Below are 27,293 nucleotides of genomic sequence, written 5' to 3'. Positions count from 1 at the left end.
AATTGATGTTGGACACAATGCTGCAGATCAAGGAAGCCTGGACCACACCAAGCAGGATAAGTACCAAAGTGTCAGCACTTGGGTATATCATATTCAAACTGCAGAAAAGTAAAGACACAGGAAATCTTGAAAGAAACCAGAGGAAAAAAACACCTTACCTGTAAAGGAATAAGGATGAGAATTATACTGGATTTCTCTTCTGAAGCCATGTAAGCAAGAAGAGAGTAAAGTGAAATATTTAAAATGTTGAAAGAAAAAACAGAATAACCTAGAATTTTGTATTCAGAGAGATTATGTTTCAAAAGTGAGGAGATATAAAGACTTTCTCGGACAAAGAAAACCTGAAAGAATTTGGTGCCAGCAGAACTGCTTTGCAAGAAATGATAGAAGAAGTCCTTTAGAGAAGGAAAGTGATGTAGATCAGAAATGTGAGTCTACATAAAGAAGAAGAATGTGGGAAAAGACAAAAATGAAGGTAAATAAAATATTTTTCTTTTTCTTATTCTTAACTGGCCTAATAGCTGCTTGTTCAGAATAATGGTAGCAACAATATATTAGGTGATTATAGCTCGTGGATAAGTGAGATGAATAACAGCAGTGTTATAAGGGACAGGAGGAAGGAAGAGGGAATACTCTATTATGAGGTACCTACTCTCTCTGTGAAATGATACAGTTATCTGAAGGTGGGCTTACATTAGTTTTAAATATATAATATAAACTCTAAGGCAACCACTAAAAATTTTTTAAAAGAAATATTAATATGCTAAGAGAAGAGTAAAACTGTAATCAATTAAAACCAGAGAAGGCAAAAAAAAAAAAAATAAATGAAGACAAATAAGAAACAAAGAACAAGTGCAATGAAAAGAAAACAGAAATGTGGTACATATTAATCTATATCTATAATCACTTTAAATGTGAATGGTATAAGTATACCAATTAAAAGACAGAGAATAAGAGAGTGGATAAAAAAACAGTACTCAACCACATCTTGTCTGCAAGAAGTCCACCTTAACTATAAAGACAGATAGATTAAAAGAGATTGAGAAAGATATACCATGTTAACACTAATGAAAGGAAAATGGGAGTAGCTTTATTAATTTCAGACAAAGCTAACTTCAGAACAAGAAAAATTACCAGGGAGAAAGAGGAGCATTACATAATTATATACGGGTCAGTTCTCCCAGAAAACATAACAGTCCTTAATGTGTGTGCACCTAACAACAGAACATAAAAGATAGTCCCTCCCAACTTGTGCTATAGATTCAACACAATCCCAATCAAAATTCTAGCATGTTGTCCTCTGGATATCAACAAACTGATTCTAAAGTTTATATGGAAAGGCAAAAGACCTAGAATCGTCAACCCAACACTGAAGAAGAACAAAGTCAGGGAACTGACAGTACTCGAATTCAGGATTTAATACAAAACTACAGTATCAAGACAGTGGGGTACTGGAAAAATAGAAGCTAGATCAATGGAACAGAATAGACAGCCCAGAAATATACCTACACAAATCGTCAACTGGTCTTTGACAAAGGAGCAAAGACAATTGAATGGAGAAAGGATAGTCTCTTCAACAAATGATGCTGGAAGTACTGGACATACACATGCAAAAACATAAATCTAGATACATCCAGTACACCTTGCACAAAAATTAACTCAAAGGATTATAGACCTAAATGTAAAATGCAAGACTATGAAACTTCTAGAAGATAACGTAGGAGAAATATCTAGGTGACCTTGGATTTGTCAATGGTTTTGGTTTTGGCAACACCGAAAGCATGATAAGTGAATGAAAAAAACTGCTAAGTTGGATTTCACTAAAATTAATAACTTCTGCTGTGCAAAAGACACTCTTAAGAGAGTAAAAAGACAAGCCACAGACTAAAGAAAATATTTGAATAACACGTATCTCATGAAAGACTTGTATTCAAAATATACAAAGAACTCTTAAAACTCAACAATAAGAAAACAAACAACCCAGTTTAAAGGTGGGCAAAATATCTGAACAGACATCTCACCAATGAAGGTAAGCATTTGGCAAGTAAGCAGATGAAAAGATGTCCAACATCATATGTAATTAGAGAATTGCAAATTAAAGTGAGATACCACTATACACCTATCAGAATGGCTCAGATCCAAATCACTGACACCACCAAATGCTGGTGAGGATTTAGAGCAACAGGGACTCTCATTCATTGCTGGTGAGAATGCAAAATGGTACAGCCACTTTGGAAGACATTTTGTTTTTTTAACAAAGCTAAACATAATCTTAACATATGATTGAGCAATCAATGCTCCTCTTTACCCAAATGAATTGAAAACATATATCCACACAAAAACCTGTACACGAATGTTTATAGCAGCTTTATTCATAAGTGACAAAAACTGGAGGCAGCCAAGATGCCCCCCAATAGGGCATAACTTGAGATTAAAAAAACTATGGTACATCCATACAATGGAATATTACTCAGCAATAAAAAGAAATGCGTTGTTAGGCCACCAAGAGACATAGAGCAATGGTAAATGCATCTTGCTAAGTGAAAGAAACTAGTCTGAAAGGCTACTTGCTGTATGATTCCAACTATATGACATTTTGGAAAAGGCAAAACTATAGAGACAGCAAAAAGATCAGTGGTTGCAGGGTTTCAGAGGAGAGAGGTGAGGGTTGAATAGGTGGAGCACAATGGATTTTTAGGACGGTGAAACTATCCTGTGTAATACTGTAATAGTGGATACATAATGTTATGGATTTGTCAAGACCCATCTAACTGCACAACACAGAGAGTGAACCTACTGTAAACTGTGGGCTTGAGTTAGCAATATGGTGTCACACATTGGTTCATCAGTTTTGACAACTACACCACACTAATGCAAGACGTTAATAATAGGGGATAGTGTGCAGAGAGACGGGATAGATGGGAACTTTCTGTACAAAATCTGCTCCATTTTTTGTAAGCCTAAAACTGCTAAAAAAAAGAAGTCTATTAATTTTTTTAAAGTTAATTTATTACTATTCCCTCATATTCTTATCTCACCTATGAAAAGTTCTGGTTTACGTTGGTCAAGTGGGAATACATAGTAACTTGCTTCCTTAGTAACACAGCTTTTAATACAGGCAAAATATTTTTCAGTCTTAGTATAATCTTAATGAATCTAAAATTGAATCTGTGGCACATCCAAAAAATAAGTCTAAACCAGTTGAAAAACTGCATTTTTAAACATGTTTTTAGCCTTAGGAGTTTATGGAAGAAAGTAGACAGCAAATATAGGAAAAATTCTGTAACTATTTTTGTATACATATATCAATGTGAAGATATATGACAAAAAATTCCTCATGTATAGTTTAAAATTTTTAATAATTAATATTTCGTATTTAGTTGTAGCTATTCAACTGTAATGTTAGTATGCATATTAGAGCATGTCCTTGCTTTTAGTTTTATATTATAATATCAATTTTTAAATTGATGTAATTAAATCTTTCGTTGTAAATCATGGAAATTTTATATTTATCATAACACAAATAAGAACTTTTATTTAGTTAAATCCATATGTTATTTGTATTTCTTATCTCATATTTATTGTAAATTACATTTGGTCAATATCACTAGGTATCTTTCTTCCTTCCTACTTAGACCTGAGTTAGATTTTAATATGCCTCTGTTAGCAAAAAATCAAGTTATTTATTTCCAATCTTGGTTGCTCTTTTGATCCTGTGCTTATTTACTATTTCAGTCAGCCTTGCTATTAAAATTAAAACAAATTCTCCCTATTGTGGCTATTCTGAGGTAGACTGACCAAATATATCTTAAAGTTAATTCTTATTTTCATTGCTTGTGCATGATAATGCAGAGATGTGTGTCCCAAAATATGGAGACAAGAAAGTCTTAGATCTTTTTCCAAATACTTGGTTCTAATTTTGGACTATTATGAAATTCTAATGTCATGGCTATTAACTCCTTAAAAATTATGTGAGGTTCTGGCCTTTTTGCTTTGATTTCTTTTGATTATAGTTTCCAATAAATCGTTCCTAAAATCTCACCCAAAAATGGATGACGCAGCTAAAACACTCTAAAAGAAACCATATTTCTGGCATGATATGTTTTTTGAGGAAATTAAAAGCTACTAAATAACATTTATTTAGAGTTTTAGGGGTGACCAGCAAGTATCATGATTGCCATAGTCTATCTATGGTAGACTGAGGCCCAGAATGGTTAACTAGCTGATCAGTGTCACACAGAGAGGAAGGAATGGACAGTTGGACTGTTAGAAAAGGCAACTGAAAGCTAATTGGGGCCTAGCATAGTTTTTTTAAGTCAGCTAATGGAAAATAAATTTCCAAGAAGCTCTTTTGATCTGAAATCACACTCCTCAAAGGCAGAGGAATGGCAGGTGTGTGTCACGACCTCTCCTTTGCTACCTTAGTCACCCGACATGGAAACGGCCCGGCACCAGGGGCGGGAGTGTTTTAGCTGGCATGTGGACTCAGCGTCCTTGGAACTGTTCTACTTTAATATCTAAACTTTCCTGCCAATGTCAGCATCCGGCCTTGTCAACACTTCTTTTTCCATTTGTGAATACTCTGGTTAAAGCTTCACCTCTCCTTCTTTAGAGGTATTTTATATTTAGAACTTGGGCGTTTAGAAATTGTCTACATCTGAAGAAATACATCCCAACTAAGAATCTTTATTACTTATAAAAAAAGTTTAACTTAGAAAATATGTATAAATATATACCTGCTGTTTTCTATATGGCCTTTGATCTTATAGCAGAACTTCAGCGCTGTGGGTAGTGATGAGGTTTAAGGTAACAGATAAAGCGATTTCAGCAGTGCGGTGAGGTTGTGCCAGAGTGCTTACCTGTTTAAAAAAAAAAAAAAAAACCTAAACTAAAATTCAGCTCAAAAATATAAGGTTTATAGATACCTTTTAAAGCATTTAGAATAAAAGAAGTCCTCTGTATTTGCTCCATGTTCTTGAAGAGCAAATAAAAAATGTTGTTTTGTTTTGTTATTTGCTGGCCGCACGACAGTCGTCAGACTGAATGTGTGTGGATCCTTAGTTGAGCAACTCACCCTGAGTTGGGTGAGTTGTGTGTAGATTATTATAGTCATAAGGTTACATCACAGTCTGTCCAGGGAAATACTTAATTAAATTATTTTAGAAATATATTTTAGTAAAATTAAACGTAATTTCAAGGAGTAGAAAACATTGTTCATAAAGGTTTTATTCATTAGAAAGGTGACTTCATCCCAAGTAATTTAATTCTGGCTGGTTTTATTGCTCATTAAGCCTCTGTGATTCAGGATGGGCCTTTCTTGCTAGTGCTGCTCTGTTGACCTTATTCACATTTCATGTTTGCCGATGCATTCAGCCTCAGTGACAGAGATTTATGATGTTGAATCCAGATGTCCACCTTAAGAATATACATCACTCACTGGTGTTTGTTTTTATGGCCTCATGACAAATAGGTTTACTTTATAATAACCAAGCTTGGTTAAAATTTATTATCAGCACAGATCCAACTCTCAGGATTTGCGCGCACGGTTCATGTGAAGAGGTAAAGGGTGAGGTGGTGTGGAGCAGTGTGGCGGGAAAAAAAACATATTATAGAAAGTTACAGTGAATCTCACCGCTGGCCACTGGCTAAAATATTTTAAATGTGTGGTTCAAATATGTATAAGAGATTTTATGCCAGAGAGTGGGCAAATTCCCAGAGGGTGAAAGAAACTGAGATCACAGACACAAAAGATGATTTCATTGTAGATTTTGTCTTCAACAGGTGACCTCAAGCTACAGGTTATGGTTGAGTTAGAGAAGCCGCCAAGCTGTTTGGAATCTGGTTGTGGCCATTTAGATTTCATTGTTGACTGCACCCACATGTGTCATGAGCCACTTAGCAGGTTTCTACTCAACACTCTGTTTTGTGGTCCAGACAGAATTAGAGTCATGAACATGGACTACAGATTAGTCCGTTTTCCTCTGTTTTGTACGTTAATATATTGAATGCCTCATTTTGATTCAGCTGCAAAACCTGGAAAACTTGCAAAACATATGTGTTTGTGGTTTGTCTTGGAATAATTCACAAAGTAGCACTGTAATTTTCGGTGAGGAAAATTTTCTGCCATTTATTTCATTTCAAATATGTGATTTTTCTTTTTAAAACTTAATATATTTGTAATATCTCATTCTGCAAACTAAGATATTTCTCCCTGGGATACAGGTATGTACAGACAGTCATCTTATAATATTGCAGGAAGTAAAAACGAAATAAGACTTAGCTTCCAATGTGCAGTTGTTGAAACAAAAAACTGATAAATATTAATGTAATGATACTATTGAGCTGTCTACTGTGTGGCAAATATTTTGTGTAAACAGTGATGTCTTAGGATCTAGGCTTTTAGCCTTCAAAAATTTTTAAAGATGAATAAAATGTCAAATTCACGTGTAGACTATTGTAAATATAGTCCAAAAATGCATTTTTAGGTCTCTTCTTTGGCCTGAAATTGTTTAACCTCCAAACAGTTCATAATAAACCAAAGGATAAATTTTGATAAGCCTCACAATTGTTCCATTTTCCCCTGTGTTACATGAGGAAGTTCAATTCAGTTTAAAAATACTTAATAAATGCAGTCATATGTGAGGCCCAGAGCTAAGGCCCTGTGGGACAAAAGTCACAGGATCAGGGAGACGATCAGGTTAGAAAAGTGGTTCTCAACCAGGGGTGATTTGCCTACCAGGGGATACTGGGCAATGTCCACAAACATTTTTGGTTGTCATAATTGGGGGTTGAGGGTGCTGTTGACTCTAGTGGATGGAGGTCAGGGATGCTGCAATGCTCAGGACAGGCCCCCACGACAAAGCGTTATCCAGCCCCAAATGTCCCCAGTGCCAAAGTTGAGGAATTAGAGTGTCTGGCTTAGAGTGTCAACTAACCAGTGGTGCCCCTAGATGGGCGAACTTATTTATCTTTGACACATTAGAATTTAAACAACAGTGACTTCTACCTAAAGTCAAACTGACAGGACAACCTGCCTTTAAGTGGCTTCAGTGAATTCTTTCTCAAACTAAGCAAAGTTCTGTGTTTGTATTAGTCCTGTGGCTTAATAAGAATATTGCTCTATGGAGTAGTTGTAGAGTTTAAAAATAACATTTAGTTGGAGATAAGTTGCGTATATCCAAACATAACAAAACAAATGGAAACCAGGGAAGCACACTCACCACATCTTCAACAGATTGTATTTCTAACAATGGAAATGTGCAAAGATCAAGCTCTTTACATGCGTTCTCTTGTTTGACCACCTTTCAGGGTTGGAGATTTAGTCATTGCAACTGTAGTTGAGAAAATAAGCATCCGTTTGGAGTTTAGGCTGAGAATTATATCCTTCCACAGTGAAACTTGCTGGTTAAGAGCAGTTCATTGAGGCACCAGTAGATGACAGCCATTCATGTGTAGTGGTGGAGGAACATGTGTTTTCTTTTCTCTTCCAACTAAAAGGGATGCTCACACTGGAATGTAGTAGGGATAAAGTCTGAAAAGGATAAGATCCAATCAGCTGGGGGAACAGAAAGAGCAACTTAGAAAAGTTTGAGGGAGATTGATGTTCTTGAGTGACAAAAATGTTGTCATTTTGCCCACACTGAGATTCTGTTCCCAGGTGGGAAATGAAGCCAGACAATCAGATCAGTTTCATAAAAAGTGCATCAGGTTGGGAAGGTTAATGGACCAGATAAGAAGACAAGTATCTGTAGCAGGATGACCTAGGTAGAATGAAGGCTGACTCCCTCAAGGTGCTATAGGGACTACTTCCAAACTCCTGTAGCTTGCTGTGCTTTGCAAAGCCAAGAGCAGATTCGAAAGGGACTGAGCCATAGCCAGCATCCAATGGGATGGGTTCTTGCCTGACCTTGGATGGGGCTGCCTCGGGGTGGTGTGTATCGCCGGAGGGGTTAAAATTCAGGAACATTGACCTGAGGATCCAAACATTGAGAGAGAGGATAGCATGAATTGTCCTAAAAGGAACCTCTAGATTCTATTGGGAATTCTGAGTGTGGGGTGAAGGTTATTGTTCAGACTAAGGCCTGGTGTACTTACTCATTCTTTTCAACAATCTCAAGCCTACATCACCAACTTTAACTTCCCAAATTCTTTCACAATAGATCGAGCATCAGCATCATTAGAATAAGTAGATATTTTGTGTTTGGAGAGGAATTCAATGCTGGGACCCCAGGTTAGTAACTTGTTTTTAAATCTCATCACAATTTTGTGGCCCCGTTATTTCAAAGTTGAACAACTCAATGGCATTATGTACCTTATGTCAAGAAGAAACAAAAGGGAGTATTCCCAGGGCACAATCAATTTCTCACTTTTTTTCACGAAAAAAGAGTCAGCAGAAGACAGCCAAGCGTTAAATATAGTCCTAAAGATAGTGGAAACAGATTGGAATATAATTTTGTTCAGAGCTATAAAAAAAATATCCTCTACTATATCTGAATACATGCAGCCTGTAGAAAGTTCCAAGGGATTTATTTTCTAAATGTAGACTTGTGGGTCTTCTTATCTGATGAATCAAACCAATGGAAGAGGTCAGTAAGGATGAATGAAATTAGGAGAATTGATGAGCCGAGTAATGTTATGGTGACTTCGTTTCTTATACAACTTGAATTTGTGCTTTGAGAGTTGGGGTCTAAGAAAACGGTGCTGTTCCGGGAGCTTCCCAGAGAGATTTCTGGAGCAGGCCTTGTTGTTCTCTAGGAAGAGAATGTGTTCTAGTCCCGGGTGCTATTGTAGAATCATGATCCATTTAACAAAGAAAGTGTGATCTTTTTGGCTAGAAATTTTAGTTTCAAAATTAAAATGGAGTAAAAGTATTCTGGAGTGTATCTAGAGAAAATATTTTGTATGTATCAATATAATATTTTCTAGAGATTTCCCATGCTGGATCAAACAATATGGGAAGACTTTTTTGTTTATGTGTAGCATGGACTTTTAAGTTTATATATGTATATGTGTTCTAAGTGAATTTTGAAAATCAGCAAAACAAAGTCAATTATTAAATACTTCTCTTTGTTTCCAAATTATCTGTGCGGTATTCACAGTGAGGAAGAATTGATAAAAAAGCAAATATTTGAGAAAGGCCTTCATATGTTTTAATACTATGATATTATTTAATGTATCAACAGTTCTTGAGTGCTTCTCAATGCCAGGTCAGAAGTGAAAGATAGAGTGTTAACTTAGAGTCCTCTTAACTTAGAGTGTTTCGGGAGACAGACAGGGTGACAGAAGTCAGTGTGGTGAGCGACGTGAGGCAGGTGAGCTCCGGGCTCCCTGAGGAGACTGAGGGCCAAGGAAGTGAGCTGGGCTGGGACAGCGCAGAGGGGACAGCTAAGAGGACCAGAGAGAGGCGCTGGGGGCGTGGGGGGCCAGTCAGAGAGAGCAGGATGTGCAAACTAAGTTTGAGTGGCTACAATTTCTTTCTCAGGGTTGCCTACTTCCCAAAGAAAATAAGGATCGTAAATTTGATTTTGCTGTTTTAAATATCGGTCAGCAATTGGCAAATTTTTTTGAAAGTGATTTTCTTTTCATGTTTTGCAACTCGGGAGTAGAAAAGTGATGAGGAAGGACTGTCTTATTCAGTTTGCCTTTGCTCCTGCAACTCTTCGTAACGTCTTCAAAGCCTTTGAGCCGGTGTAGTTCGTATATCTGTGAAACACTTTTTTCAGGAGTCAGCGTTCTCCTCGGGCATTTTTTGGTTACATTTTCACAAATGTCTCATCTCTCTGTATCAACAAACCCTGCTTTTTGAGCTGCACTGCGAGGTCCTACTTCTTTTCTTTTTTCTGTGTCAAATTAGGAAAAATGAAGTAAAAGCTTCGAGATTGCTCATTGAATGTACTATTCTTTACTTAATTCCAAATAGCATCTTTCCTGTGGATGTAATAAAGAAAGAGACGGGCGAGTTAGAGCAGGATAATTTTCAGTGTTCCTTTCAAATTTAATCTTGTATTGACAGTCCCATGATTTTACCTGTAAATGCTCAATTGGTAAAGCTATTACACTTTAATGGTAATTCGTAATGGATTTCTCTAGCCACTTTTCTGTTTTAGTTCAAATCAGTAGAAGAAAAGGGACATAAATGACTTGTTTTATGTTGAAATTGTCTTTCATATTCACACTACAAAAGCAAAAATGTACATTTTTAGTATGTATGAATCATTAATGGAAATGGTAATTTCTGTTGGCATTTTATTTTTTGTACACGCTGTTCTTTTCAGAATTTTTCTCTTTAAAGTTGTCTTCTTGCATGAGTTCCTCACTGCACTATAAACTTAGCCATCATAGACCCTCAGAAAAAAATAGACTTCACTCAAATTAAGGATAAGAAGAGAAAACAAGCTCTTTTTAAAGTCTCAGTCTCAAGCAAGAGAATATAAAAGTAACATGGCAAAGAAAACAAGGGTTAAAGACCTGGACCTGACGTGGGTTCAGTTTCTGGCTTTATCACTTTCTATCCCAGGCAAGTTCATTAACTAGTGACCTTCACTTTCCTTTTCTGTAAAATGTGCTTGTTAATATCTGCCCTTCTACCCACCTCCCCATCCACCCGCCTAATTACACAGAGATTTCCTTAGCATTGAAGTATGTAAAAGAACCTTAAACTGGGCGTGTTTTACAAATGGTAGTTGTTATGGCAACGACATACCAGTGTGTACAATATGATTCTTAAAGTGAGAGGCAGTACGCATACGAAGTTATATTTTATATAACCACTTAGTACAGATTAGTGCATCATAGGCATTCACCAAATAGGAATGCCCGTTCCTCCTTTCTCTCAGCTGTTCTCTCAAGCCTCTTTATTTCCCACGTGTCCCCATTTACTGCAGGCTTTTCTGCTGTTCTGCGTGCTTTGGTATTCATTGATGCTCTCATTACTCTTCCTGAATGCACAGGCCCAGAGAGATAGTCATCAGCCAACCTGAGTAACCCCCTTCTTAGTTTGGATATTTGATTGTATGCATATTCTAGTTTTAAATTTCTGTGTGATTAGAACATATATGGGTGGATCTTGGTTTTATATCCTATAATAATTTAACTCATTTATAGCAGTGTAATTTATTGAAGTGCAAATGTTTACCAGTTTTATGAATAACAAGCTGTATCATATTTGTTTTATAAACAACTTTAATTCAGCACTATATTATTTATATGTCTTCTCACAAAATAATATTAAGCAACTATTTTCCATTTTTATAATAATAATACCTAAAATTGATTAAGTACTCACCATATGCCAATGCTTTATTGAAATTAAATCATCTAATCCTCACAACACTATGAGGTATGGGTTATTTATTTCCCCATTTTACAGATGGGGAAACTAAGCCACAGAAAGGATGTCAGGAGGCATGTTACCATCACAGTTAAGTATGCAGGACCTTGTTCCAGAATGACTCGGTTAATCTAGTTCCCCTATTATTATCTGTGCATCTTTAGACAAATCACTTACTCTTTATGTGCTTTAGTTTTTCCATCTGTAAAATGAGGAAATAATAGCACATACGTTATGATGTTGCAAGGATTAACCACTGTCTTTCCTCTGAATGGCATGGTAGGTCCTCTTAACCATGTATTCAAAAGTCTGCCCACATATTGTTCACTTTTCTTCTTTCCCTTATCAGTAGTATTTTCAATGAGACAACTCTCCCGGAAAATCGAAATACTACTTGATGATTTACTATGTTACATTTTGGTGTTTAGCAAACAGCATGGAATCCAAAGACAGGCTCCAACATACTGATTTTTGGAGTCTACAATACTTCAGTCTTCCTATGAGAAAGAGATTTCAAATGAAACCCAATTCCCAGATTGATTTCATTTTGGCTAAAACTACAAGTGCTTTTCAGCACACAGAAAGTGTTAAGCCCCAAGAGGCAAGCTTACATTGTAGACATTATATTTTATTAGATCTTCACTTGATTTGAATATTGGTTTCCTTTTCCACATTGTTAAATGCACCTAATCGCTAATGATATAAAGTTTTTTTATTGCTGGGATATTGAAATTGCCATGGCTTGAAGTCAGAAACAACTTTATCCAAATCCTAAGTATAAGAACAATACAATGTTGCATGCAATATTAGTCCCTTTAGAAGAGCTTCTGTCATTGAGAAAATGAGCATGAATAAATATTGATTGGTTTCTGAATAATGTTTTCTCATTTCAAAAGTCCACTGTAACTCAATCTGCTCTCCTGTCTCTTGACAGGCACCAGCATATTCACGGTCTATGAGGCTGCCTCCCAGGAAGGCTGGGTGTTCCTCATGTACAGAGCCATCGACAGCTTTCCCCGCTGGCGTTCCTACTTCTATTTCATCACTCTCATATTCTTCCTTGCCTGGCTTGTTAAGGTACTGTAAAACTGCGTCATAATGAAATCTCGGTTTTCTGACAGTTTCTGCAGATCTTTTATTTGTTTTCTGTTTCCCTCCACTCCCTTGTTCCCAGTCTTTGGTAAATATGGTTTGTAATTTTCTTTCAGAATGTGTTTATCGCTGTCATCATTGAAACGTTTGCAGAAATCAGGGTCCAATTTCAACAAATGTGGGGATCAAGAAGCAGCACCACTTCCACAGCCACCACACAGGTACAGTATCGGGGGGTGAGGAGGAAGCTCACTCGACCACGGGCATGTCTGTGCTCACCGTCAGAGGGCCTGTGTATAGGGTTAGAGTGTTTGCAATGGACAACATATGTCATTCAGGGTGAAACAATCACAGTACAGTGAGTCATGAGGAAGACTTCTCAAGTTCAAATGCCTGCCTGTGGTTTTTGAGGAATCGCTGCATCTTCAGCAGGGTCCCCCAATGCTCCTAGGAAATTGGAAGTCTCTTCGAGTTTGGCTAAAAGCAGCAGGACAGTTATTACGTAAGAGGGCAATTCAGGTCCAATGTCTTTGTTTTTATTTTTGGTTTTGTTGTGAGTGTGTGGTTTTTGTTTTTTGGGTTCTTTTGGTGTTTAGAAAGAGGAAGGGCAGGTTTATATATCTTCTTCTAGTATAAATCTTTATAGAAGAGACAGAAAGTAAAAATTCCAGAATCAAGAATGAAATGGTTTTAATGCCTTGTAACTATTAATATTAAATTTTAAGAAAAATTTAATGTAAGTTTGTAAACACTTAGACAGATCTGTTGGGACAAAGGTATCTGTGAAAGATCCAAGGTGCCATTTTACCTTGAAAATCTTTGAATTGAACTTTTAGTAATTAGATGCTAAAATGCTATTAAATATGCTAATATTTGAAAAGGCCTCATGCAGCATCTTTATGATGTTGTAAGAGTTTGAATTGTCTAGCCAATTCATTACAGATGAATAATATTGATATTATTCAATTTTGACAAACAGCTTTCAAACTTCCATGAAATATTTTTTTAAATGTTATATAGGTTATATCATAGATGGCGTGTAGGAAAGCCTTCTAAGAATCAACCACATTTAGTTCTTATTTCTTCTCTCATCTCTTTTAATAAACTATGAGAAATAATAAAGGTCCAAGTCCATTCTGACGTGTCTTTTAAATTGAGTGATAACTTCTCAAAGGGCACGTTTTCTGCTCTCAACATGGGGAACTAAATAGAACATAGAACTATGAACACAACACAGAATTTACATTCAGTGTTCCTGGGAGATGACCTAAAATGTCTTTGAAACCATATAATGCTTCTTAAGTAACTCTTATTTATAAAACCACAGCTGGAAAGGTAGTGTTTGGAAGCACCACGAAATCAGCCAGCAGTTATAATAGAAAGTGAAAAGTGAAAAGACTGTGAAAAAAGTTGTACAAAATTGTTTTGATGCAAAATTGTACTTAATCAGGAGGAATAAGTTGGTAATTCAGAGGTAATGGGTTTAGGTATTCAGGAGAGGTAATCATACAGAGAATTGTGAAAAACCTTCATTAAGAAAAATGCGGCGGCTAAAGACCCGGTTGCTAGGCAACCGAAGCTCCTGCAGCAGCCTCTTGGTAAAACACCACTTGGGCTGCCTGGCAACAGGCTGTCAGGCCCCGCCCAGCCCCTCACCAGCCACTGGGCAAGTGGCCTAGATGCTTTGTGTGTGTGGAAGGGAGAGACATCACTTGCTGTGATTCTGTTACGTTTGCAAAATCTGACAGAACTCTGTGCGCAAGGACCACTTGTTAAATGGTTTAAAATACTAAATCACAAGTTTCTAATTCCAATAAAGCAGATAGGCTTTGAGGAAATAAAATAAAGATGGTTATTGTGTTGTAAAGCACACAGGTGTTCAGAAATGAAGTCAGTTTTTGCCTTTCTCTGGTATATGGGACATTTGCACTTTTTCTATATGTTATCCTCACAGAAGGACTAAGAGGGTCCCAGGCTTGGTGGGCTTGTTGATATCTCTAAGTCTATGGACTTTCCAGGAGGGCTCTGTGTGTAGAAAGAAAATTATGCCCGTTAACAGGATAAAGAAGGGGCTTTCCGACATCTTAGGCAATAATTCAGTAGGAATTGGTTCTGATGTGTACTGTTCAAAGGGAAAAGAGAGTCTGTGATGAGAACTGTTTTGTTTTTTTCTTAATAACAAAGCAGCCTGCCTCTGAGTCACAGCAAAGAAACAAATTACAGAAAAATTAATGCCAAAGGTCTTATGGAGATCATAACACAACATGTAACAGGAAAGCAAAAGGAAAATGATGTGGAAAATTTCAGATTAGTAGTCATTAGTTCTCCTGAACTCTGGTGGGGACGGTGGCTTTTGTACCTGCATAATTGGTAGACGTGGGTCATTTTGCCACATGCTCAGGTATGTGTTGGGTTATAGTGCATGAGATTCAAACATCCATGATATAATGGCGCCCTGTGTGAGTCCACAACAGGACTACCCATGCCACAAGTTCTTAGGGTGTTGCCCTAGAATTGGATATTGGGATGTGCAGATGTGCAAGAAGAAATATCCTGGATGTAGCATCTCCCTAGTCCATACATTTCCTCTCGTTCCTTAGACGCTTCACCTCACATATTTGTGGGTAGTCAAGTGGTATTCTGATTTAGGCGGGTTCATGGGAGGGATGAGCTGATCTCACTTTGCCTGCGGTAGAACTGAAAGAACTGCTAACCATTAGGGCCCCACACGGCCATGTTTTTCTTCTGTAGGGTGATGAGAGACACCAGGTGGGCTCTGGCAAGCAATACATACCTAACATTTATATATGACTCATGGTCCAATGGTTCATATTGAGGGATTCGTAAATTGGACAATCTGATTATCTCAAGAGAGCAATCATTTCTGGGTCTGTCATTATCCCTGGTTGAGCATGCTTGCTGGCCCAGGTTTTCTGAATTAATATCCCCTAATTAAGGTAGAGGATTGATAAGGGTAGAGTTGTTGTAGGATAAAAGCACACTTATAAGTGCTTCCTCCTTTGTGGTTCCATTGACATTCTTAGAATATGGGTTTCTAGAGCTCCTAAGCAATTTCTGTATAAATGTTCAATGCTGGGTTAAAAGGCAGAAAGGCATAGAAGAAAAGAAGACGTGATCAAAAATGGAAAGAATTTATCCACCATAAAAGACTATGTACAACTTAATGCTCAAGGACAATACTTTAGTAAACATTTGTTTACTGCATTTCAAAACCATTGATTTCCATGTGAATATACATCATTAAAATATGTGAGAAAGCAATTTAATGAAGGCAGATTCTGGGAAGGTCTCTTCTAGCACAGTACAATAGTCAGCTCCTTCAATAAGAGACCATAGTAATGGAATAATACAGTCACCATGGGAAGCCATAAATGAGAATTATGTTTTGTGAGGCTGAGTCAGTGAATATATCATTTAATAATGAAATCTAGTCAAGTGTCTACTTTCATTATTTCATATAATAATGACTGTTACCTATTTTTTTAAATGATTGATTTTTGAAAGAACTCAAAGAGGGTAAGAATTTCAAAATAAATTTTAGATTTTCTCTACGTTATTATATGTGTGTGTTTCTTGAGTTTGGAATTTTATTTCAGTTGCTAGTGATTAGCCTAGTTACCAAGATTCTTTCTCTGCCCCCGCCATTAAATAATCTGTTATTATTGTTGATGAGGATGATGAAATGTGGCCTACAGTAGAACCATCCCAAAAGCATCCTTAACTACTTTGTAAATCAAGTGACCCTTGGTAAAACCCTGGCAGTTGCAAACAGACAAGCCTGAGATAAATCTCAAGACTGAAAGCTCTATGGGTTCCCAAATGGTTATACTAACAGGAGAGAGCTCGTGGAAATTCACTCATGTTGTCATTGGTCATATTCCACTAATTCATAACGTCTTATTACAATGATTGACAGATATTGAGAACTGCATTAATCATGTGTTAATGGCTTTACAAGCAATCATATTTCATCTTCACAATAATATTGTGAGGTAGGTACTATTATTGTTTCTGCTTTGCAGATTAAAAAATGACAAGGATTGGAAAGTTAATTAGTTTACCGCATGTTACATAACTGATAGGTGGTGGACCTGGGACTTAGAACCAGGTTGATCAGCTGTAAGAGCCTTCAGTTTTACTCACCGAGATCCTTCTTCTTTTTAATTTAGTCATTACAGGCCCTGCTGTCAACACACTATCTTTGTTCTGGCCCCATGAGAACTTCTCTTTTCTGAAAAAAGAGTATTCTTGTTGGTTGTAAGGTGGAGAAAAGGGCATTCTCATACATTTTTACTAAGAGTGTAAATTGGAATATCCTTTCTAGAAAAGTTAGGCAATATGTATCAAATTAGAAACTATATTTGATCAAGAGATTCCACTTCTAGGAATTTATACTAAGAAAAATTTGAGGCAGTGCTCAAAGATATACATTCAAGAATGTTTATGGAGTCATTTTGATTTAAAAAAATAATATGAACTCTAGCAATAAATTATTGGTTATAAATTATGAACTTAGAATAAATGCAAGCCATTAAATCATGATTAAATTTGTTGACATGAAAATATTCAGACAACATATTAATGAAAAAAATGGGCTCATGTTTTTCTGTATGTGTGTGTGTATAACATTCCTGGAAGGTTAACTCTAAAATGTTAGAGGTGGTTGTCTCTGGGTGTTGAGTTTAAGAATTTTTTACAGCTCAGCCACATTTTTAAGTATTTAATAGTAAAACTGTATTAATTATATACTGAGAGGGGAAATGAAACTTACATCTTTAAAGTGAAATAAATCATTGGACATTCAAACTGATGCCACTTGTATTACTTAAGTTCAGCTACAAGGGACAAAAAGCCCCAAACAAGTGGCTTATGTGAGACAGCATTCCTTTCTCTCTCATGTAAAGTTATTGGAGGCCATTCAAGGTTGCCGAGGTGGGCGTAGTGCCGCAAATCCAGATCCTTCCACCTTTTTGCTCCACCTTGCATAACCTTCATTCCTAAAGTTGCTTTGTGGACTAAGGTGGCTGCTGTAGCTCTAACCCTCACATCCCTATTCCAGAAAGCAGGAAGGAAAAGAATGGAAAGAAAGAGAAAGTTTCTGCTTATATCTCATGGGGCAGTATGTAATTACATGATCAAGATGAGCTTCAAAAAAAAGAAAAGAATTAGTCCTTTTTCTTTTTGGTGACCCAGTGTTCGTGTAAAAATTTTCTTACTTTGGAAGACAGGGAGAACAGATTTTGCGGGACAACTGGCAGCCCCTGCCATACTCCTTTAAGGACTTCAGTTCCTGGGGATTCCTGGCTTCGGCTATCCCATCGTCTGCCTCACATAGCTACTGTTATATTAACCAATCTAAATGGCATTTTATAATTCGGGGAACTAAAGACAAATTGAACATGTTTGCATTTCCTTCGCTTTATTTCGTACAAAGAAGTGACCTTGAGACAACACTTTTACTAACATTTAAATTGATTCATTTGATTTTGGTCTACTGGAAGAAATAATTTAACAGAGAAAATTAGTCTGCTACTGATCAAAGCACATATATGCCGCAGGAATCTTTGTGCCAGGATACGAGAGCACGGGATGTGTGCACGGAGGGGTTTCAGCTGGTGACTGACGGGACTGCTTTTGTCTTTTCTCCTTGAAAGGAGACTCTCAGAATTGTGACAGGAACTGTAAAAGGCACTTTAGCAGGTTTGCATTTCAACCAATGTATGTATTCTCAGAATGAGCCTGTTCCTAAAGGATGTGCTTAATTTTGCCACTAAAGATACCTTTTAAAATTCACTCTAAAGGGTATCAGAATCCTATAAATGGACAGCTGAGGAAACTGCTTTGTAATTGGCGTCTTTGATCAAAGAATCTTCGTGTAAATGCACACCTCCATTTTGTCATTTTAAAAGTAAATTCATATATGGCCTGTGGCTTTCGGCGCTTGTCGCCCACTGCCTCACGTATTTTATAGAGGACACGTTTTCTTTCTGCAGATGACTACCAGGAGTTTGAAATTACCATTATAAACCCTAGGTAATGGGATCTTTGTGTCATGTCCTATTTCCATCCACAATTACCCCTCTGAACACAGGGTCAGACTAACACGAGGACATAGATAAGTACTGCAAAGAAAATGTTTATTTAAATGTATGAAACAGCGACCTTGGGCGAGAATGAAACAGTGAATGCTTGTAGTTAGTGCCCTTTCTTAGAGAAATAAAATCCTTAATTCCTATCACTACCACCTCCATACACACACACACACCACCCCCCCCCCCACAAGGAATCGGAAACAAAATATGTTAGTGAGAAAATACTTATAAGTGGGAAATGTCTTCCAGCTGAATGTAGTATTGACAGATAGCTAATTTTTGAGGTGGTAGAACATGCAGTAAGATAATAACCTAGGCGTTCAATCAGCTGAGCAGCCGGGTCAGTGACTGCCAGGTTTAGTATCTTATACTATCCTGAATTTCATCACGTTCATCTTTTAAGGAAAAACAAAATACTTTTTCCCTTCATAAATATGTACATAAAATTTTTGCTGAGCGGATTAATTGTGGCCTAGTTAAAATAAGTTCACCGAGTCTATTAAGTGATATGTCAGTCTCCTACCGTTAAAATAACATCACCCTCTTTCCTTATGCTACATGCACATTTCTTATATTATTTATCCTGAGAATATTTTTCTATTGGCTCAGTGAGGAATGTCCACTAAATAAAGATAAAAATTCACCACTTCTAGTAAAAACATACCAGACGCAATGCTTTGGAATTCTAATGTTCTATTTCTCCCAGATCTAATATATGATAATCAGTATAATGGTGATAGAATACCTACTTTACAGTCTTATGGAGAATATTTGGGCAATTATATGCAAAGCATATGTGAGGCATAAAGGACCAGATACACAGCAAGTGCCCAATAAATACAAGCTCTGATCATTCTTCTTATTGTTATTATTACTATTTCACTTAAATTTTCAGGGTTAAAATGAACATAATTGGAATGACTCATGTTCTAAAAATAAATCCGTAAGAGGACAAATCTTTGATAACATAAAAAAATATTAAAAGCTGGAGACATAAAGTTGGAGTTCTCAATGTTCCATATTAAGTGTCTCTGACTCATCTCCCTCTTTGTCTTGAAGATGTTTCATGAAGACGCTGCTGGCGGGTGGCAGCTGGTGGCTGTGGATGTCAACAAGCCCCAGGGACGCGCTCCAGCCTGCCTCCAGGTGCGGTACAATGCCATTTTTAAAACTCATCCAGCAAAGGTCTTTGACTTTTATTTTATACAAGGAAATCCACAGCTCTGCAAGCTCTAGATCTGCCCAAATTTATTGTCCTGGAGTTGGGGATAGTATTTTCCTTCATCCTGTATTCCCAGGACCTAGCATTTTTTCAGCCACACCATAGCAATTTGGTAAATTTCTGGTGAATGAATGCACACACAGGTGATGGCATGCCAGCAGTATTGAACCTGTGAAGAATTTTGTTGTCGCATTAAATCTTATAAAAATATTCTTCCAAAAGGCCTGAGTTATTTGGGGGTGGGTGGTCACGATCATAATTCACTTAACTGAGTACCTTACTGAGTCCTGGGAAGGACTATCTTTAATAGGTAGTCTGTTCTGCATCTGCAAGCTCTCCGAGCAGCGTGGTGTAATAAAGGTACTTCCTTAACGAAGTTCACCTCTGCAAACGTGAGGCGATGGGATTAGAAGGGGCCTGAGTCCCGGGAGGTGGTCAGGGCACGGGCCATCAGGTCTTGGCCTGTGCAGTTTCTGGACTTAGCATCTGCTCTGAGCTCCTCATAAAGCCCAATAAACTCCTTTTCTTTGGTGGACCACTCTGGCACCTTCTCTTGCTTTGTCCCCCTCCCTGCCCCTAAATATCAGTAATTCTTATTCAAAACCATGTCAACTTCTCAAGAGCAGCATCTCTGCCACTCCACGGCGTTTGCACTATTTCCGTTTCCCTGCTCTTTTAGGGGGAACAATCAAGCAGCCTCATCTTGGGAACAGAGAACCGATTCTTTCTCCTGGAGAATTTTATTTTCTTCACTCTCTTCTGTTTTTGGTTAAAAATCCTCTTCTCAGAAAGGGCTGCTTTTTATAGTTCTTCGTATTCCCTGCCTGCATAATTTGGAGAAGGGATTTTCATGTACTTCAGCGTGAGAACACACCTTCTTTCTTTCTTTTGGATCTTTCTCCAGGTGGGGGCTCATTGTGCGTTTCAAGCATTGATACATGAGAAGCAAAATATTGTACTCTTATCCATCCTTGTGGGCTCCGTGTATACGGCCGTTTAATCATATATGTAGTTACATGTTTCTATCGGTTAAAAGGATGGAGGGGAAAAAGAGGAAGAGTTTACAATGAATATTGATAATATTTAATATTATTTTGTGGTTCTCTTTCTGCCATACATTTGATGGTGACAATGCTGATGATGATTCAATTACTACAACTACGTCTACTCCTACTATTGCCACCAGTAGTAACAACAATAACAATTGTAGTAGCAGCTTCTTGCCTAAAAAGCACTTTCACTTACGTTACTCAGGATTCTATCAGCTGATATTTACTGACACTAAGATAGTCCTGAACAGTAATAGCACAGTCCCTGCCCTCACGGAGCTGACAGGGTGCTTCAGGGTGGGAAGAGAAAACCAGCACTGAACTAGCAATTATGAGAATAATGGGAATTTTAAAGAAGTAATGCAGGGTGCTGTGGGAATATGCATTTTAGAGTCCTTGCTCCTCATCTGAGAAGTCAGAGAAGGTCCTCATGAGGTAGTGATATTTAAACCGAGACCAAGAATGAGGGAGGGAGTGACTAAGGATGAGGCTCAGTGCAGCCCTGTGACGTAGAAAGACTGGCGTGCTCTATCAGCCTTTGTAGATGAGGACGCGGGGATCTGGAGGGCCTGGGTGAGTCTCCTGATGTTACACTTCAACCAGATGGAGAAGCCAGGACTTGTACCTGAGCCTTCAGGTTCCTAGTTTCCTGCTTTATCCAGCTGAAAAAATAAACGCAAGTTCATAATAGAAATAAATTATCGGGCCTGCCATGAGTACCAAATCAGAATCTTACTGGACCTTGAATACCTTGCTTAAAAATCTATTAAGTGTTTGTTAATAGATGCCTTACGGTTGTAATCTGGAATTAGGAAGAAAGTTAGCCTCCTTATCACAGAGGTTTGAGATGGCAAGAGATAAATGGCAAGGGGGGTGTGATGGAGTACACAGCACTGAGCAGGCGTATAGGAAAATAAAGGTCGGTGGAGAGGCAAGTAGATGTTAGGCTCGAAGTGTGTGGTTGTGGCACCCAAGAGACCTGCATATTAGACCTGTGTTGTGAATATGGCAGCATGCTTGATAAGTTTTATGCATGATGATGCATACAGTTTGAAATGAGAGGAGAAGGAAGTCAGACAATTCAGTGTGAAGGAAGTTCCCTTCAGCTCAGCTTCACATAGTTGGTCCTAAATCAAGCTTTCCAGAATGAGCCGATTTGAAAGTGTATGGATGAAAAGTGGGATGGCCAAGAGAACGTCTTTTTGTCCTGGGCATGAACTGTGAATAGAGAGAGTACATTTCCATGTCTGAGTAAAAAACTAGTCATTCATTAATTAATTAAAAGAGAAAGAAAGAAAACAATTAAGTAAAGAAAAAATATTTACATAAAATGGTCATGAAATAATAGTTGGCTGTTACAAATGATTAACGCCATTTAAAACTAGGTGACAGGACAATTTTCATCTGAACCATCCAGTCCCTCACTGTGTAGGATTATAATGACATCTCCCCCTCAAGGACAAACAGTAGTCTGTATCACTTCTTTTTATTTTTAAAATAAGCAAAATGTGAATATATTCCCCTACAACGTATTTTAAACTATAGAAATAAAAGAAAAAGTAAGAGTTGCTTTAACTCCTCTCGACTTATCCTCCCTCATTCTCCTTCCAGAGGTAACCAAGAAGTTCATGTTAAGACACAGTTCTTCTAAGACCCTTTATTCCTGCATTTATACGTCGTCTCTCATAAAACTGCATTCTTGCCCCCAGGAGGCGCCATATCATTTTCACAGAGTGTTTCTAGAACACTCATCCTTCAGAATTCAGCTCAAACATCATCCTCAGAGAACAGATCAGGTACCCTGGTTATATATTCCAATATCATCCTATACTTTTGCGTTTATGATAATTTTAATAAAATAAATTAAACTGGTACAGTTGGTTATTTAATGTCTGTTTCTCCAACCAGAGGAAGCTCCGTGACAATAGGGAACACAGTGGGCATGGTCACTGCTAGAACTATAGCTGACGCGTGGAAGATGCTCAGCTGGTCTTCTCTAAATGAGAGGGCCATCAAGTGAAAGAACATCGCAGCTGCTTCTTGGCTTCTAAAAGTACTTATTTGACTTCTCACGTAGAAGCTGTTCTATTTGCCCTCTTATTCTCGTCTCTAGGAACTAGAAATCAAGTAGATTATGGCAATAACACGCATTTCTATAAAAGCACTTATTTCTAAGTCTAAAACAAGCAGTCCATTTGGAGTTTGTTTTTAGAAAGAACCTCTCCCAGGTGGATGGCTTTAGATGACGGTGGGTACTTTTGCCAGCACTTCTCTTCTGAAACATGGTGGTAGAGGCTCGACAGGACATAACCATGACTTCTGTTATGACTCACTGCTTTCAGAATTCTTTTTATCTTCTTTAGCATGTGAAATAAATAGGTCTGTGTTTAGAAACATAGTCTTAGTCAGAAATAACATAGTTGAAAAGAACTAAAACCAATTCCTATCTTAACAAAAAAGAAGAATTTTTTGGAATGAAACAATTGAACAGCTGTAATTAAATTTAGTTTGCAATTGTTGGAATCCATTAGAAAAATTAGGTATCAACAATATCTGAGAGATGGCAATCTGTTGACCCAGAATCCCCATTTGAGTATTAGGAATTGTTGATTTTGTCCTGAGTGGAACTTTGTTTTAAAATTTGACCCCAACTTTAAAAAACAGATTGTTTTCATGAAAATCCATATATCCTACTGCTTTTGTAAAATAGAAAGATCTGGCAACACAGGGCTCTCACTCCCACATGGCTATAATTGGCTGGATCGGGGTGATGGCTGCCCATTGGCCTGGGCACAAAGTCTCCATTTTCCCCTCAGTCTCCCGACACTCCATATTGTCCCCACAGCACTAGAAATGAGTGTTTTATTTATCCATGGATTCGGACAGTTACTTTTCCCAGAGTAGAAAAATATTTCTCCTTCTCCATGACTCTATGGTGGGAAAATAAATAAATAATAAATTGATAAATACATAAATAAATGCATGTGTGAAGGAATAATTTGTTTGCAGGAAGAGAGGAGAAATGCACCTGTTTCTTTGTAGACGTGGAGAAAGTACTTAGTGTGCACCTCTGTGTTTAATGCATGACTCCACTTTTCTCCGTTATAGGACCTGCTGGGTCTCAGGACCCATTTGTTTGGGCGACCCATGAAATAAGTTACCGTAATCTGACTTTAGATCACAAAGATGGTGTAATAGTAAGTAGTGCATAAATTTCAGTTAGTATTCCAAAATAGCCTTTCCGTAAATTTTATGTTTTCAAAATTTCGCAATGAGATTATAGCTCATCATAAATGGTGACTGTCTCAAATTCCTTTATAAATGGTTTTAAAATCATTTCTTTCCTTGTTTCAGGTGAAATTGCTTTGAATTCACTAACTTTGTTCGTTGGTACAATGTCTTATATTTTTCCTTTATTTTATGCTTTCTGCATCCTAGTCTGATTTGTTGGCCTGAACATCTGTCTGTCTTCCCCACCAACTATAAGTAATTCAGTAATTTAATACAATAAGATTGATTGATGTGGCTTAATCTTCCCTACTGCTGTTAAACCAAGTAGACGATGCAACTGATGCCTCTGTGATTCCAGGGCTTTGATGTGTAATAGTTGATGTTTTTCTCTCTCTTTGTGGGTATGTATCTATCTATATAAAAGATATATATGTATCTTTTACATTTTTTTACAATACCAGAATGAGTCTATGAGGATTTCATGTATATTCCAGTGAGCAGTGATTAGGATCTGAGCAATAGGAACAATTTTTTTATTGTTTCCCTACATTCCTACATATACACACACATCTTTCACCTTATTTCCAACATTGCGATCATTGTGGTTTTTCTGCCCCCTCTCTACATACGTTGATTATGGAGCTATCAAATGAAACAGGGCACTTAGAGATCTTCTTACTCTTCTATGGAATAATAGGCTCTATAGAGCCATTTATAGAGGGAAAAACAGGAACCTTTGGTCTGTAATTTGAAACTCTACAAATTCTATTCTATATTCTGAGACACAAATTATAAGCATAATTATAACTATAATTATAACTATAATTATAATCATAATGGGAGTCATATGCAGGCATACAGGGAAAGGATTCAATCTGGCACCCTTAGGGTGTTTTTTTTCTATTTTTGTAATAAATGAAAATACATGTGCTCTTAAATTTAATTGCAAAACCACAGGTTCAGAGCAGGAGGACAAGCAGAACTGTATTGGTGACCTGGTAGGTTATGTGTGGTGAGCTCTCTGACGCCCCTTGTTCAAATTTTTAGTTAATTAACTTAATGTTAATGAATGCTAGGACATTTTTCATGTTTATCCAGTTTGGAATGAAATTCATACCATATTTAAAAAGAAACTTACCTATGGTAAATCTGTGCAGTTCCTAATAAATTCATTCCTAAGTTAAGGGCAAATAAGCGAATGTCCTGTGGTCCCTGAAACACCCCCTCGGTCCTGCCTGGAATGTCTTTCTGCTGCTTTCTCTGCTTCCCTGTGCACTGCTGATATGCTCCTGGTCTGGGGTGCCAGCCCTTCCCGTCTTTGGTCCTTACTGTGGGAACAAGATGGCTGGAAGTGACAAGGAAAGCCTGAGAACATAGGTAACCCAAACCCTACACCCAGCTTCCTTTTCTTTTTTGTGCTACAGATGCCTCCAGCTCATCTCCTGCATAACCTGCTCTCACGCCTGCCTCTCCAGCTACAGACATCCTTACTTCCTTCTATGAAGGAATACCCAGTACTGCATCTTTCCTGAGGGAGAATGAGTCACCCTATTGTAGCCTCTTAGAGAGTAAGCTATGAAGACAGACATATTTCAGCTATGCTACTTATTAGTGTGACCTTGGGCATATTTCTGTAAAACGGGGATAATACCTCTTTCCCCAGCTTGTGAGAATTAAGTGAGTATTTCTATCCTGGTCAAGAATTATTTGATCGCAAGGGGCAGACCTTATCCTCACAGGGAGCATTTGCTGCGAGCATCATCAGGCCTGCCAGACGACTATGCTTTCAGTGCCTTTCTCTCCATCTTTGTTCGGTCCATGTGATTTCTCGTCTTTGTTTTGGTCTGTGCATCTGCCTCTGTTTTCCTCTTTGAAGACTTGCTTTATTCTGTTTCTTCCATATTGCCTGAATATGGCAGATCGTGACTGAGTTTGGTAACCTCTCATTCAGGCGTTCTAAAGAGACTCACCAGAAAACGTCCAAAGATGAGTGTGAAGCTGGAAGAAAAGAGGTTGGCCAGAGGCAGTAGGTCACAGGAATTGAATAGAAGCAGCAGGTCCACTTTAGCCAAGTATTGGGTTTTCCTACACCGTGAACTCAAAGTAATTTTCCTTTCTTAATCCCCTCTGAAAAGCTTGCCCCAGTTTCTGCCTATGCGACCCACTACTCAGCACCCTCATGAGCTGCATGGAGTGAGTGGAGAAGGGATGTAACTCTTTGATCAGGAGTAGGGGAAGTTGGCATCAGTAGTCAGAACTCAGGGATAGCTTTTCCTATTAAACTTTTAATTCTTATAGGAGTTGAGAAGTCTGTTGAGGGCTAAATGGGCTATTATGGTCTGACCTGAAGTTTAAATCACCTGTAAAATAGTTTCTTTGGAGAAACACCACATAGTTTCCATGAGTTTACAGAGGAATAATTTGTAAATTAGAGCCATTTAACAATATAGTATTCAATCATTTCCTTACATGAAAAATATATTATGAAATAATGTAGAAACACAAATAGCAACAATACCTATGTATCCAGTATTAAAAATAATAATAACTGCATTTATTGACCGCTCACTATGGGTCAGGCACAGTGTCTTAGAAGTTAAGGGTTCTGATCACCAATTCCATTGCGGGGTGGGAGCGTTTTCCCACACCACCAAGCAATTCTCTGACACCGGCTGGGTGTCCTACAGTTCAACTCAATTCTGACACTGTCTACTTGGCGATAGCATCTGATCCCAAAGGTTAAAGGCTCAGTCTTACAAGACTGCTCCCTCTCCCACTTCAGATGCCAGCTAAAGTCCAGTCACTGGGGCTTCTGACCAACCAACTATAGATTGGAGGTTCCAACAACCCTCTCCATGGGTTCAATTAATTTGCTGGAACAGCTCACAGAACTCAGAGAAACATTTTACTTACTAGATTGTGGGATTATTGTAAAACGACATAACTAAGGAACAGCTAGATGGAACAGATTGCATAAGGCAAGGTATGGAGAAAGGGCACAGAGCTCCCATGTTCTCTGAACGTACCACTCTCCCAGCACCTCCATGTGTTCACCAGCCCCAGGAGACTTCTGAACCCTGTCCTTTTGGGGTTTTATGGAGGCTTCATTACATAGGCATGATTGATCAAGTCACTGGCCATTGGCATTGAACTCAATCTCCAGCCCTCCACCCTCCCTGGAGGTCTGGTGTTAGGCCAGAATGTTCCAACCCTCTAATCACATAGTTTGCTCCTTTCATGACCAGCCCTCCCACTCT

The 27,293-nt window shown here is 37.8% G+C and overlaps 1 protein-coding gene across 3 annotated transcripts in view; it reads left to right on the top strand.

The window, feature by feature from the left end:
• The window catches only part of NALCN (sodium leak channel, non-selective), a 303,705-nt gene that overhangs the window by 92,129 nt on the left and 184,283 nt on the right, over positions 1-27,293 (top strand). For all 3 annotated transcript variants that reach the window (XM_070579234.1, XM_070579233.1, XM_070579235.1), the window contains 3 exons: positions 12,264-12,406; positions 12,538-12,642; positions 19,594-19,680. In XM_070579234.1, coding sequence (XP_070435335.1) covers positions 12,264-12,406; positions 12,538-12,642; positions 19,594-19,680 — 335 coding nt within the window. The remainder of the gene's footprint in view (positions 1-12,263; positions 12,407-12,537; positions 12,643-19,593; positions 19,681-27,293) is intronic.

Source organism: Equus przewalskii, chromosome 16 (assembly GCF_037783145.1).
Source record: "Equus przewalskii isolate Varuska chromosome 16, EquPr2, whole genome shotgun sequence".
Classification (NCBI taxonomy): Eukaryota; Metazoa; Chordata; class Mammalia; order Perissodactyla; family Equidae; genus Equus; species Equus przewalskii.
Note: the sequence above shows the minus strand (reverse complement) of the source record. Positions and strands in the feature narration are given on the sequence as shown.